The 13,024-nt window shown below is 47.4% G+C and overlaps 3 protein-coding genes, 1 long non-coding RNA gene and 1 pseudogene across 5 annotated transcripts; all 5 read right to left on the reverse strand.

The window, feature by feature from the left end:
* Positions 1-261: 261 nt before the first annotated feature.
* Positions 262-5,735, reverse strand: LOC148816470 (uncharacterized). Its single transcript, XR_016094705.1, has 4 exons — positions 5,614-5,735; positions 4,694-4,876; positions 2,098-2,219; positions 262-285 (listed from the first exon to the last, which is right to left on the reverse strand). It is a non-coding gene; the product is annotated as an uncharacterized LOC148816470 (long non-coding RNA).
* A 281-nt stretch (positions 5,736-6,016) lies between these two features.
* Positions 6,017-10,475, reverse strand: LOC148816471 (histone H2A-like). The gene is made up of 2 exons (XM_088940049.1): positions 10,104-10,475; positions 6,017-6,360 (listed from the first exon to the last, which is right to left on the reverse strand). Exons 1-2 carry the CDS (start codon positions 10,473-10,475, stop codon positions 6,043-6,045), a joined length of 690 nt encoding a protein of 229 aa, XP_088796175.1. The 3' UTR covers positions 6,017-6,042.
* Positions 7,621-7,932, reverse strand: LOC148816472 (histone H4). The gene has a single exon (XM_088939856.1). The coding sequence runs from the start codon at positions 7,930-7,932 to the stop codon at positions 7,621-7,623; it is 312 nt and encodes a 103-aa protein (XP_088795982.1).
* LOC148816473 (histone H3) lies at positions 8,873-9,283 on the reverse strand. The gene has a single exon (XM_088940053.1). The coding sequence runs from the start codon at positions 9,281-9,283 to the stop codon at positions 8,873-8,875; it is 411 nt and encodes a 136-aa protein (XP_088796179.1).
* Positions 10,476-11,530: 1,055 nt separating the features above from the next.
* On the reverse strand, positions 11,531-12,238 carry LOC148816474 (histone H1 pseudogene; annotated as a pseudogene). The gene has a single exon (XR_016094703.1). The product of XR_016094703.1 is annotated as a histone H1 pseudogene (transcript).
* Positions 12,239-13,024: the final 786 nt, after the last annotated feature.

Consider the following 13,024-nt stretch of genomic DNA (forward strand, 5'->3'; position numbering starts at 1 on the left):
TAACAAAACAAGTGACCGTAAATGTTGTGAATACAGAACAGAAAAGACCAGAAGACAACGGAGGAGAGGAACCACAAACTCCTCAGTAAGGAGAAAAGAAACCTGTAGGGGTCCAAGGTCAACTGTCTGCCACACCCCTAAATGCTAAAATTATACAATTAAAAAAGGGAGAAATGAATGAAGGTATGAATCCATCCATCATGTCTTCTATATGTCAGTACTCCATGCAGATCTCTGTAGACCAGCAAAATCCTCGTAAACGATAGCTACATCCACGATGTCCCTCTTGGATCCAAGGCAGTGATGCAGCATCCAACTCAGATGGTACCCAGCCCGGGCGCCATCCAGACATGTGGGGAGGAGAATAGGATAGTTTGGTCAGAACAGATGTAGCTACCTGGTGGGCCAACACAGAGACACACAATGGCATGTACAGCAGCACCAGCAGCCATGGTTGCAGCAGGCTATAATGTAAGGTGTGAGCAGGCTAGGCTGAAGTAATAGGTCTTCAGTTTGGATTTGAATACTGAGATCGACTCGGCGTCCCGAACATGGGCTTTCATAAGTGAGGGGCCCTGTATCTAAAGGCTTTACCCCCAACTGTTTTTTTTATTAATGCGCGGAATACGAAGAAGACCTGCATTCTGTGATCTAACCGGCTGACTTGGATGGTAAACATGAATAAGTTCCATTAGACGGACAGGTGCCTGACCTCGGAGAGCCCTGTAAGGAAGTAGAAGGATTTTGAAGTCCGCCCTGTACCTGACAGGAATCCAATGAAGAGAGCTAAGCATGGGGGTTATATTGGTCATACTTTCTGCTCCTAGTAACAATTCCAGCTGCTGCATTCTGAATTCGCTGTAAGGTGATGAAAGAGTGGTGGGTGCTCCCTGATAGTAGGGCTTTGCAGTAGTCTAACCTGCTGTATACAAGAGCATGTACAGTATTACTTTCTCTGTGTCTTGAGTGGAGAGAATCTGCCTTAGTTTTGCAATATTTCTTAATTGTAGGAAGCATGTTATCGATACTGTTTTAACATGAGAATTACACGAGAGCCTTTAATATGACGCCTAGGTTACATGCTGAGTTTTTGAGGCAAATGTTTTAATCCTCTGAGTGAAGTGCTGAAGGTATAGTAGTCCTATCAGTATTGTTGCCTCCAACAGAACAGAACTGCAGAATTCCCACACCACCTGGAATTACAGCGGAGAACTTCCAAAGGTTATTCTCACAGGCTTTTTATTCACCAACAAGAGGATACACACATAAAGCCTAAACACGACACAGCAATTGTCCTCCTCCATCTGACAGTGACATGCTTTTCCACGTGGTTAACTCTCTACACTGTGCCAGTACAGATGGAGGAAATCTAACTAGTCAGTAAAAACACAACAGACAGCTCGTAATCCACACTGGAAAACTGGTTCATCTTCCTTCACCAAATGAAATCAGGTTTGAGTGAGGCTGTAAATCCAATCCAGGCTCACCAGTATCTGCTAAACCTCTCTGCCTGTAACCTGAGAGAAAGCTGTTCTTTTTCTTGATGGAAATCTCCCTCACAGCACTGATCCACTGTTCACATGTTGGGGGCTTTCCAGTAAACCCAGTTTCTTGTGATTGTTGTCTTACTGGCAGCTAAAGGATTGCCTAGTATAAATCTACCCTTTACTTCCAAGTAATCAAAAGTAAAACTACTCAAACACACCAGGGAGACGGGAACAGCGTGTTTAGGTTCACTATATTATTAAGGGTTCATGTAGAGGTTTCCTGTATTGTTGAATTTCCAGGCAGGACAGGATTATGTGTAAATGAGTCTCTACTTGCTCTCCACACAACCTCCAACACTGTGAACTGCTTCCTTTTTGATGCGTTTGAACTTTAGGATGCATGAATAAATGTCAGCTTTTTCCAACAGAAGTTTCCCCAAATTTGTGAACTTGTTGAAATCTGTATCTGTTCTTCCACTGATCTACAGGTTTGACCATTTCCTTTAAATATATTCTGCTGAATCTTCTCATCACACAATCAACATTATGCTCCAGTGCTGATATGAAGTTACTTGATGAGCAGCTATAAAGCTGTCAAGCAGTGTCTTACCTGGGCCTGTAAGTGGCTGCTTCATGAGATCTTCAGATGAGAGGGGTCTCTGCTCTCTGCCAGCACACCTGTCACACAGCGCTGGGTCACGACGCTGCACAGAGCCGGAGACACGGCTTCACCTGGGAGGAACATGAAGTCTTACCGAAGGCAGTCAGAGCTGTAACTTCAGAAGTCAGGGTGAAGAAAAATTAAGGATTATGAGCCGATAGTGAGGGCAGCATGCTGGTAGAGTGGCTAGAATTGCAACCTCACAGCACTGGGGCTCTGGGTTCAATTAGCCCACCTGGCAATGCTGCAGCTCTGTACAGTAATGTACTGTATACCCCAGCGGACTGGTACCTGTTGGCTCTGTGCAGTAATGTATACCCCAGCGGACTGGTACCTGCTGGCTCTGTGCAGTAATGTATACCCCAGCGGACTGGTACCTGTTGGTGCTCTGTGCAGTAATGTATACACCAGCGGACTGGTACCTGTTGGCTCTGTGCAGTAATGTATACCCAGGGGGGACAACAGTACAGAGGGACACATTGTGCTCTCAGTGCCTATACTGTATCCCCCAACTCTTCTGACACAAACTACAGGACAGAAATCAGACCTAGACTCTCACTCCTCCCCAGACTATTCTGAGACTAACTACAGCACAGAATTCACAAATGGACACACCTCCTCTCACTCTTCCCCAAACTGTTCTAAAACAAAATACAGCACACACAAAAAGTCACAACTGGACTTTCAATCCCTCAGCCTATCCAAACACATCGTAGACAAACTACACTCAGGAAGCACAGCTGAACTCTCACCCCCAACTCACCCTGCCCAAACTCGTCTCAGATAAAATACAAATCAAGCTCAGAAATCACAGCTCGCCATACTCTACTGAGAAAAACTACAGCACAGAAATCACAGCTGAACTCTCACACCCTCTCACCCTCCCCAATCTCTTCTGAGACAAACTACTGCACAGTAATCACAGCAGAACTCTTAATCCTCTCACGCCTCCCTAAACTCATCTGAGACCAACTACAGCACAGAAATCACAAGTACTCTTCCACTTCTCTCAACCTTCCCAAACTCGCCTGAGAAAAACTACAGCACAGAAATCACAGCTGTACTCACACTCCCCTCTCCGCCTGCCCAAACTCTTCTGAGAGCTGGACTCTCTTTCTTTTCACCCTACCCTAACTCTTCTGAGAAAAACTACAGCACAGAAATCACAAGTACAAATGTGTTGATCAGCTTTTCAGCAACAGTTAGTGGTCACATAAGATGTAGTCAAGCCATATTTCTGAGGTGAAAGAAAGAGGTTTTGACAATATGCTGTACCTGTGGGTCGAATGTCAAGCCTGAATCAAGTATCACCGCCAAGTTTTTCAATATAGACTGAAGGTCAAGTACAGTACCATCTACAGACAGGGTTACAGCACTGGCTTTACAAAGTTGAAATCAGACACCAGAGAGGACTGGGGATATCTGTGGGCAGCTGGGCTCTGTTTTACAGGGGTGGGAAGTGCTCAAGACCCTCACCGGCAAATAACATGTTTTTGTTTTGTTCTGGGGAGCTTTGCAATGACTGATACTGTGTCTGGCGCTTATGTCAGAGGAGAAAGAAATTGCCTGCTGTTTTCATTTGAAATATATTTTTTGGGCGTTTTCAATGCAAGGTTGTAATTCCAGGAAAGCTGAAATCAAAGCAATGAAATATTTATGCCCACCAAAAGGACTCAAAGAATGATAATACTTGTAAATAGTTGAACCCGAGCACAAGAACAGCACATTCTCACGGGTAGATTTGCGTATGAGGGTGTTGAAAACACCACCCCAGACAGGGATCTTCAACACTGCGCTGGGGCAAAGCCCTCAGAACTCTAGCAGAGAAGAGTGCAGATGAATGGGTTTGACGCAGTGATTTAAGAGCTGGGGCAGAGCCCTCTGACCTCTAATACCCACAAGGAACAGTGAGCTGGAATACCCTGGATAATCACTGTTCTCACTGTAATACCCTGGAACTGTGCTGCAGGACAAGAGCTAACCATCCTCATGAGGAACATATTTACCAGTGAAAACAGCCTGGAGAATACATTTTATATGACTGGAGAAAGGTTCCGAATATTTTTTTGATGGTTTGGATATTATTAAATCTGTGCTTTTCTGAAACTTTGTAGAGTTCTGACAGGTAATTATTTGTTTTACGGAATAGAGAAATCCATACAAATATTATAGTTTCGGACTAACATCTAATCTTTCCGAATTTTACGGGCCCCCAGGACGTGAGAGCAGGGAAAGACACATAATCCCTTTACAGCAAAACATTCACATCCAAGTCTGTGAGCAAACTCTTGAAATCTTTCTTTTTAAAACGTTTACAGTCGATGTAAAAACGCCGCTCCTTTCTCGAATATCTGAACTGCATTTCGAGTTCGTCTCTTCCTCAGTCCTCTGCACCATTTCATATAGATTTTAAAACCAGGAAGGCTCAAGGTAAATTAAAGGAGCAAATTAAATTCACTCCTTTAACTTGCGTTCCGTTTAATATTTATTAATGACCCGACACTAAAACCGCTATCAGACAGCAAGAAGAAATCATTTAACTCACCAGAGATCCACAGCTGAAATCGTGTGGACTGCAGTTCTTATTTTAAAGACATTTGCCTTGTTTTCCAGACAAGCGTGTCCTGCTTTTCTCCCCTTAGCGTGTCCCGATCCACTCTCTCCTGCTCCCTCTGCTGGACACTCGTGGTCTCTGCACCCAGGAGCTCCGCCCTGGTTCAGCTGTAACCTTACAAACAGGGAGATACTTTTCTATCGGTCCTGTAACTGTTTCTCAGTCAAAGCGACTGCTTTTTCTCCCAAAAAGAATTTGAATATTTAATTATTTCTTTAAAATATTTTCTTTTTCCCGTTTTGTGCAATATATGCCAGGGACTTGTGTAATACATTTATATTTATATTGTGCGATACAACTTTTCTGTGTACTGTTCTGGTTTGGTCTTTGTGTGTTTGGGACTGTCAGTAACTCTTCTTAGTGCACTGATTGTACTGCATTATTATTATTATTGTATCCTTCGTTACACTGTGCTGTGTTGACTGTGTTAAGCTGCTGTTGCACTGCAATTTCCCTCAAGGGATCAATAAAGTATCTATCTTTCGAAATAAAGCCTTCACAACATAGGGTCAGTTTGACATTTTTACTGTATGTGATTCTTCTGTTTTCTATAGAAAATACTTGTAAAATAGTAATACCTAAAATCCACAGAAACACCTCAATACCCTGCATTTCCAAAACATACTCCATCTCAAGATAAACAGCAACTTAAAAACTGAGACTTGTGTTTCGCTTCATTAAGATCCGAAATAATTGTTTCAGGTCAGACATGGAGGCTGTTTCATGGAAGCTCGCACGATTTATACTGCCTAAAAACATGCGACCATATAATAACAGGATTTAGACGCAGTTGTAAATTTCTAATCGTTAAAACAAACTAAAAATAAAAAGGAGAAAACATGCAAGCGGACCTGGTTGAGACACGATCCCTCCTTCTCTGACTCGTGCAGCAGCAGAAACATTAACCTCTTCCCTGCCGGAGAGCCGATAGGCACGAACAGCACCGGTGTTCGCGTTATTTGGCGTGAAATCCCTAATAATTAGACATAAATCACACTTCCTGAAAATGCATATTCAGATTATGCAACCAATACGTCCTTCAGACAGCCTGAAATATTAAACGTAAACGGAAAGTCTGCATAAAACTACACAACACGAAATATACAGCCTGTTCTGTCCAAAACAGATTTACGTTTAATAAGCGCAGCTCAAAAGCGCTTCAGTATTTCGGATAAAGTAATAACATGCACACAAAAAAAGGTCTAGTGCCCCTTCTCGAGTATGTGGGCGGCTCTTAAAAGAGCCTTTGGGTTCGTAGATCCGGGACGGGCGGGCCGGGTTTACTTGGAGCTGGTGTACTTGGTGACGGCCTTGGTGCCCTCGGACACGGCGTGCTTGGCCAGCTCTCCGGGCAGCAGCAGGCGCACGGCGGTCTGGATCTCCCGGGAGGTGATGGTGGAGCGCTTGTTGTAGTGCGCCAGGCGGGAGGCCTCGCCGGCGATGCGCTCGAAGATGTCGCTGACGAACGAGTTCATGATGCCCATGGCCTTCGACGAGATACCGGTGTCCGGGTGCACCTGCTTCAGCACCTTGTACACGTAGATGGCGTAGCTCTCCTTCCTGGTCTTTCTGCGCTTCTTGCCGCCTTTCCCGGCAGTCTTGGTCACGGCTTTCTTGGAGCCCTTCTTGGGAGCGGATTTCGCTGGTTCAGGCATCTCGTCACACGACTCACTGTACAGACAGTAATAAAAACACACGCCTCCTGCAGCCCCCTATTTATAGCGGACGCATGCAAATCAGCTCGCTCAGCTCAGAAGGCGGCTCATTGGTCAGCGAGAGAGCTGCTCTCCTATTGGCTGCGCTCTGCGCCAATGAAATTCAAACGGCTGAGCGCCCGAGCCGCTCGCTCTGACTCGAGGCGCCTCTCTCTCCCCTCCGCCCGCGCACACAGGAACAAAGGGCCGTGTGATCCGTTTAGCACTACGTGCAGATTTTCTGAAATCCGACTCTCATTACGCTGATGTCCTCTACCCTAGAAAAAAATGTGATCGGCGTAAAACATGCGATTTGTGTAAACTTGGAGTCAAAGGGACTCCTGGTGATATTCTAGGCAACCTTAAAATCACCAACAGCTTTGTGGAGATTTTCTGAAATCCTACTCTCATTACTCAGCGATTTGTGTTAACGTGGGAGTCCAAAGCAGTTTTGGAGATATTGGATCATTTAATGCACTTAAACCCTTCCAAATATATATACATGAATCCTAAAAACCTAGATAAAGAGCGTAATTTGCAGGTTAACTGCAACAGGGTCTTGTATAGCAGCGCATTTGAGCTTTGGCACTGCTTTCAAATGAGTCCGAGCTCACGAACCCTTCCTACAGAATGAGTGTAACGAGAAGGGCTCTTGGCGAATGAAGAGGAACTCAAGCGCTCCGTGCGCCTTCCTCTCGTCCTCCCGCTGAGCAGCCCGCTTCCTTTCTTAAAACCCATAAAGCGTGCGTGAGAAACAAAACGTTTAGAAGCTGAACCCCATTCGGTTCCCATGACCTCATTGCAATTTTCTACCATTTTGAACACGTCTAATGGGCGCGCTGTAAATGTCTTATTGAAAGAAGCGCAAAGCATGTAGCACTGCGAGTGATGGGGATGAAAACTATGGGCAGGGAAACGTGTTTCATCACGTAACGTTATTCCATTAACTACCAGATTCACCTACAGCTCGCTCCGTACTGCGCATTACGACAGGATAATCAACCTGGTCTGCGATTACATTTCGAGTTAGACTTTCAAAGCACAATTTCATTCCACAGACTAGCACAAAGATTTCAGCTCTCTTCTGAAAAGGTAGGTGGCTCTTAAAAGAGCCTTTGGGTTGATACGTCGGGGTCCGGTCCGGCAGTGCAGCTCCGCTCCTGTTCAGCCTCCGAAGCCGTACAGGGTGCGGCCCTGGCGCTTCAGCGCGTACACCACGTCCATGGCGGTGACGGTCTTCCTCTTGGCGTGCTCGGTGTAGGTGACGGCGTCGCGGATGACGTTCTCCAAGAACACCTTCAGCACCCCGCGGGTCTCCTCGTAGATCAGCCCGGAGATCCGCTTCACTCCCCCACGGCGAGCCAGGCGGCGGATGGCGGGCTTGGTGATTCCCTGGATGTTGTCGCGGAGAACCTTGCGGTGACGCTTAGCGCCTCCTTTCCCGAGTCCCTTTCCGCCTTTGCCTCTTCCAGACATGTTCTAGTTATCAGTTGTGAACACGACACACACTGCTGGGCTGCAGCCGCGGCGCTTCTCTTTTCAAGCCTGAGAGCGGACCTGCTTGAGACCAGAACCGCACTGACTCCGCCTCCTCTCCGACTGCAGCAGCAGCCCAGACTGCACATGAACCCCTTCCCTGCCGTGAGCTCTCTCCCACAGCAGCGCTGCAGAGGACAGACCTCGAGTATTCAATGTTCATGTTGATGCGACCCGCGGTGCTGTAATATTCTCGTGTAGATTTAGATCTAATTCCGCGCACAACACAAAAACACAGAATTCGGAATGGAAAATGTAGTGTACTACTGTGTATGAGGGTCATGAATAGCTGACATAAAGCATTCATCGTGTAGCAGTACATATTTCGTTCTCCACCCCCTTTGTAGCATTGAATAAACAATCCAGCTGTTAAAAATGCCAAATATATTTTATATAAGGACGTCTTATAAACGCTTAAAACGAAATGTTCCACCTAAAGTAACTGACTGACTGTACACACGTTCTTAAATCATGTCTTTGAAATCTCTATCACATGGACTGTCTGAGGTTCATGGCTAGTTAGAGCACAGTGGTCCTCACAGATCTGTACTGCAGTATAAATGTCAGTCGTTCTTGTATCATTGAAATAATCTCATGCACTTAAACTTTCAAATTTAGATATGAAGGCTGAAAAACAGATGTAGAGCAAAAGGGATGACGTGTCGGTGGGTAACTGCAGCAGTGTAGTCGTGCGCGAAAGGGCTTTTACACGAGGGGCTAGAAAACCGCTTCTCAGTACGGATTTCACTGATGAGCTGACCAAACGAGAATTGTGTTTCGTAGACTATAATGGAAATATTCAACCCTCTCGAGTGTTGTGGTGGCTCTGAAAAGAGCCTTTGTGTTCAAGGGGAAAGATCCTGCAGCGGGCGGTCCGTGTCTAAGCGCGCTCCCCGCGGATGCGGCGGGCCAGCTGGATGTCTTTGGGCATGATGGTCACCCTCTTGGCGTGGATGGCGCACAGGTTGGTGTCCTCGAAGAGCCCCACCAGGTAAGCCTCGCTGGCCTCCTGCAGAGCCATGACGGCGGAGCTCTGGAAGCGCAGGTCGGTCTTGAAGTCCTGGGCGATCTCTCTCACCAGGCGCTGGAAAGGCAGCTTGCGGATCAGCAGCTCGGTGGACTTCTGGTAGCGGCGGATCTCCCGCAGAGCCACGGTGCCGGGCCTGTAGCGGTGGGGCTTCTTCACGCCGCCGGTGGCGGGGGCGCTCTTGCGGGCAGCCTTGGTGGCCAGCTGCTTCCTGGGCGCCTTGCCGCCGGTGGACTTGCGAGCGGTCTGCTTGGTTCTCGCCATCTTCCTCGCTGCTCTTCACAATCAGCACTGTAGTGAGAGGTGCTGCCGGCACTCGGGTTTATATGCGCAGGCAGCCCCGTCCTGATTGGCTGAACGGCCCCGGGACCCTCTCGCTGATTGGATCGTTTGAGAAGGAGCGCGCAGTTCATACACCCTCTCCAATCCTCTTTGTTTGATCAAGTCAAAGTATAAAGGCGTTTTTATACCTAGAAATCAATAACCTGGCAAGAACCTTTATTACTTTTAACTATAATAATGTAGGACAAGAATATACTTCCATTAAATCATGAAATAGTGTAATCCTACTATAATGAAGTTAAATCAAACATATGTTACAGTGTAAAAGCGCATCCTGTGACTCAGGGGAGGAGTGCTGTGCTGAGGGACCCCGATTTCTGTTCAACTCTGCAGCTCGGGGTAAAAAGCTCGTTATACACTAATGTAAATGATAGAATAATGTGAATTAAGAGAACAATCTTCTAAACCCCATTACAAGTACTATAGGGAACCCAGTTTGTTCTGCTCGGTTTATAATTAAAAGGTGAAAATCTACCTGAACGAACGGAACAAAGAAAATGATCGTATGAACTGTATTGGGAGCGCAACAGAAATCGCTCGTCCACACAGCGGCTGTGATACGGAGCCACAGACACCACTGAGGAACAAAAACACGTGCTCCGACCTATTTATAAATGTATATTGCACTTATATTAATAAAAACAGAAATCGCTCTTTTCAAGAGGCTGTGGGTGGCTCTTAAAAGAGCCTTTGTGTTCGGGGTCAGTCGGGGTCTCTGCCGGGCTGTTTACTTGCTCTTGACCGGCTTCTCGGTCTTCTTGGGCAGCAGCACCGCCTGGATGTTGGGCAGCACGCCGCCCTGCGCGATGGTCACGCCGCCCAGCAGCTTGTTCAGCTCCTCGTCGTTGCGGACGGCGAGCTGCAGGTGCCGGGGGATGATGCGGGTCTTCTTGTTGTCCCGGGCGGCGTTGCCAGCCAGCTCCAGGATCTCGGCGGTCAGGTACTCCAGCACCGCGGCCAGATACACCGGGGCTCCGGCGCCGACCCGCTCGGCATAGTTTCCCTTGCGCAGCAGGCGGTGGACACGGCCCACAGGGAACTGCAGTCCGGCCCTAGAAGAGCGAGTCTTGGCCTTGGCTCTGGCCTTACCGCCGGTCTTTCCTCTACCGCTCATCTTGCACTATCAAGCTTGTCTGAAGAAATGTGACAACAATGATCACAAGTTGTCTGCCGCCCCGCTTTTGAAGAGTCGCGGCTGAATTTGATTGGTTGGACGGGAACAAGCTCTACACCCAATCAGAGATCAGTGTTGCCACCCAGCGCTCTCGGTCTCGACCAATCAACAGGCAGGAGGGAAATTCGGACTCTGAACACAGAGCGCGGCTCTGCTGCCGAGCGAAGGACCAATATTTGTTTTCAATTTCAAGCTTATTTTCATTATATTCATACACAGGTATATGGAATAGCGAAATGCTATTTAGCTACCTCTCAGACGGTAAGTGGTAAAAAACAACAATACAGTTGCATAAGAAAAGAAAGACAGAGACAACAGGCCATGTGCAGAACAACAGGCGATTAGCAAAACTACAACAGATAATGTGCAAAACACACTGCTTAATCGGTCATTTTCATGCTTTAGAAAGTATATTTTAGTGAATTTCACCGCCATCTGACTCTCAGTAACTATGTCTTAACACGCTACCTTGAGTGGAATTAAGCTCAACTCCCATAAGAATCTGGATCACCCGCCTGCGAGGGCTCAGTATTGAAAAGTCACCGTTGTCGCTCTTATAGTGATCAAGTTGTCACGTTACGCCTTTTCACATGTCCGCTATAGCTGCGAGACTAGCAGTCACGAATTGCAAGTCACACACTAATGAAAACCTACGGGCAATGTAACAGTGTAACATTTCACCTCATTGTTGGTGATGAGATACAAGGAGTCACAGCGTTGCTCAGTGACGATTAGAAAGTTTCATTCTTAACGAAAAGGCCCCCTTATAATTCTACAAAACCTTCCCTATGCACCCATTATTTGCAATAGTATTTACATTTGAACAATATTTTACTCAGTTCGACTAAATATCGCATTTCAGTTTCAAGAAAAAGGATACTTTAATCGCTAAAACTCAATACCCCCCATTGTGTAAAATAACTATTCCCCCCATCGAGCGAACCGGCGCTTTCAAGCGGTGAAAAGGGAAAGTCTGCGCTCTCTCGGAAGGGCTGGTGGCTCTTAGAAGAGCCTTTGGGTTTGTAGGAAACTAACTCGGGGGTCGATCGCTCACTTCTTCTTGGGAGCCGCTTTCTTAGCTTTGGCCGTCTTGGGTTTGGCCACCTTGGGCTTCGCTGCCTTGGCTTTCTTCGGGCTCTTCGCCTTCTTAGGCGCCGCGGGCTTCTTGGCCTTCTTGGGGCTCTTGGTCGCCTTCTTGGCCGCTGCGGGCTTCGCGGCTTTCTTGGGCGACTTCTTGGCGGCCGCCGGCTTCTTGGGCGCCGCCTTCTTGGGCTTCTTGGCGGCCGCTGGCTTCTTAGCCGCTGCGGGTTTCTTGGCCGCCGGCTTCTTGGCTTTGGCGGCGGCGGCGGCTTTCTTCACGGGCTTGGTCTTGGTCTCCGCCTGCTTCTTGTTGAGCTTGAAGGAGCCCGAGGCGCCGGTGCCCTTGGTCTGCACCAGGGTGCCCTTGGTCACCAGGCTCTTGATGGCCAGCTTGACGCGGGAGTTGTTCTTCTCCACGTCGTAGCCGCCGGCCGCCAGGGACTTCTTCAGGGCGGCCAGGGACACGCCGCTGCGCTCCTTGGAGGCGGACACGGCCTTCAGGATGAGCTCTCCCACGCTGGGGCCCGCTTTCTTGGGCTTGGCGGCGCTCTTCTTCTTGGGCGCCTTGGCCGGCGCGGCGGCGGGGGCCGGAGCGACTTCTTCTGCCATCGCTGCGTCTCTGTCTGCTGTCGGACTGTCTGCGGCTCCGCGCGCAGGCGGGACTTCAAGGCCGCATGAGAACCGTGGAGACTCAACCGCTGCTGCTGCAGCTCCGCTCCGCACAGCCCGCTCGCACTTGTGTTTTCTCCCCGCACAAAACTGCCCCGTAATCCTCACAACTACACCGAAACGATGATCAAATACACGCAAAACGGAGAAAATCCTCTGCTCTTTAATTAACGCTGGCATTTCAGCCGTATGTGAATGGGAATTGTGACAGAAATGCCCAAAATCCGACAACAGAGCACTCGAAAGGCAGTGCTCATCCGGCCCTTTGTCGTGTATTTCAAACATAAATGGATGTAAAACATCAGTAAAAATAAGAATCGTGTGTAAGAAATATTCTCAAGACTGGTGGCAAGCTATCACGATAAAAAGGACGTCTGCGATATTAAAATAAATATGATTTATTCTGCTCTTTGGGCAGTGTCAGTAACACACTCCAGGAAACGATGCTTCTAACAAAGGACTAGAGCAGTTTCGTAAAACTACCACTTTTATTTCTTGACAAATTTTCAACTCGCTTATTTAGAATATAGTGGAATTGCTGAAATACCTTTATTTGAGGTTTTATAAGCCCTTTGAGATTTTTTAACAGAGGTTTTGAAACTGCTGTCTGCCACGTGATCAGAACAAAGGACGTTGTAATGACATTTTTTAGAATGTATGGAAAGCAATATCTGATAATAAAAGCTGAAGTTTGTTCTAAAGACTCCTTTAGAAAGAGAGTGAGGAGGAGCTGTGTGTGA

This window comes from Atractosteus spatula, chromosome 22 (genome assembly GCF_055471065.1).
Source record: "Atractosteus spatula isolate fAtrSpa1 chromosome 22, fAtrSpa1.hap1, whole genome shotgun sequence".
In the NCBI taxonomy this organism is placed as follows: domain Eukaryota; kingdom Metazoa; phylum Chordata; class Actinopteri; order Semionotiformes; family Lepisosteidae; genus Atractosteus; species Atractosteus spatula.

What these genes read in the sequence shown, in the direction of transcription:
- LOC148816472 (XM_088939856.1), bottom strand. Translation starts at nt 7,932, where the DNA reads ATGTCTGGAAGAGGCAAAGGCGGAAAGGGACTCGGGAAAGGAGGCGCT.
- LOC148816473 (XM_088940053.1), bottom strand. Translation starts at nt 9,283, where the DNA reads ATGGCGAGAACCAAGCAGACCGCTCGCAAGTCCACCGGCGGCAAGGCG.
- LOC148816471 (XM_088940049.1), bottom strand. Translation starts at nt 10,475, where the DNA reads ATGAGCGGTAGAGGAAAGACCGGCGGTAAGGCCAGAGCCAAGGCCAAG. An exon ending in CCAAGAAGACCGAGAAGCCG is followed by an intron (nt 6,361 to 10,103) that starts GTCAAGAGCAAG and finishes GCCGTGACCAAG; the next exon opens with ACTGCCGGGAAAGGCGGCAA.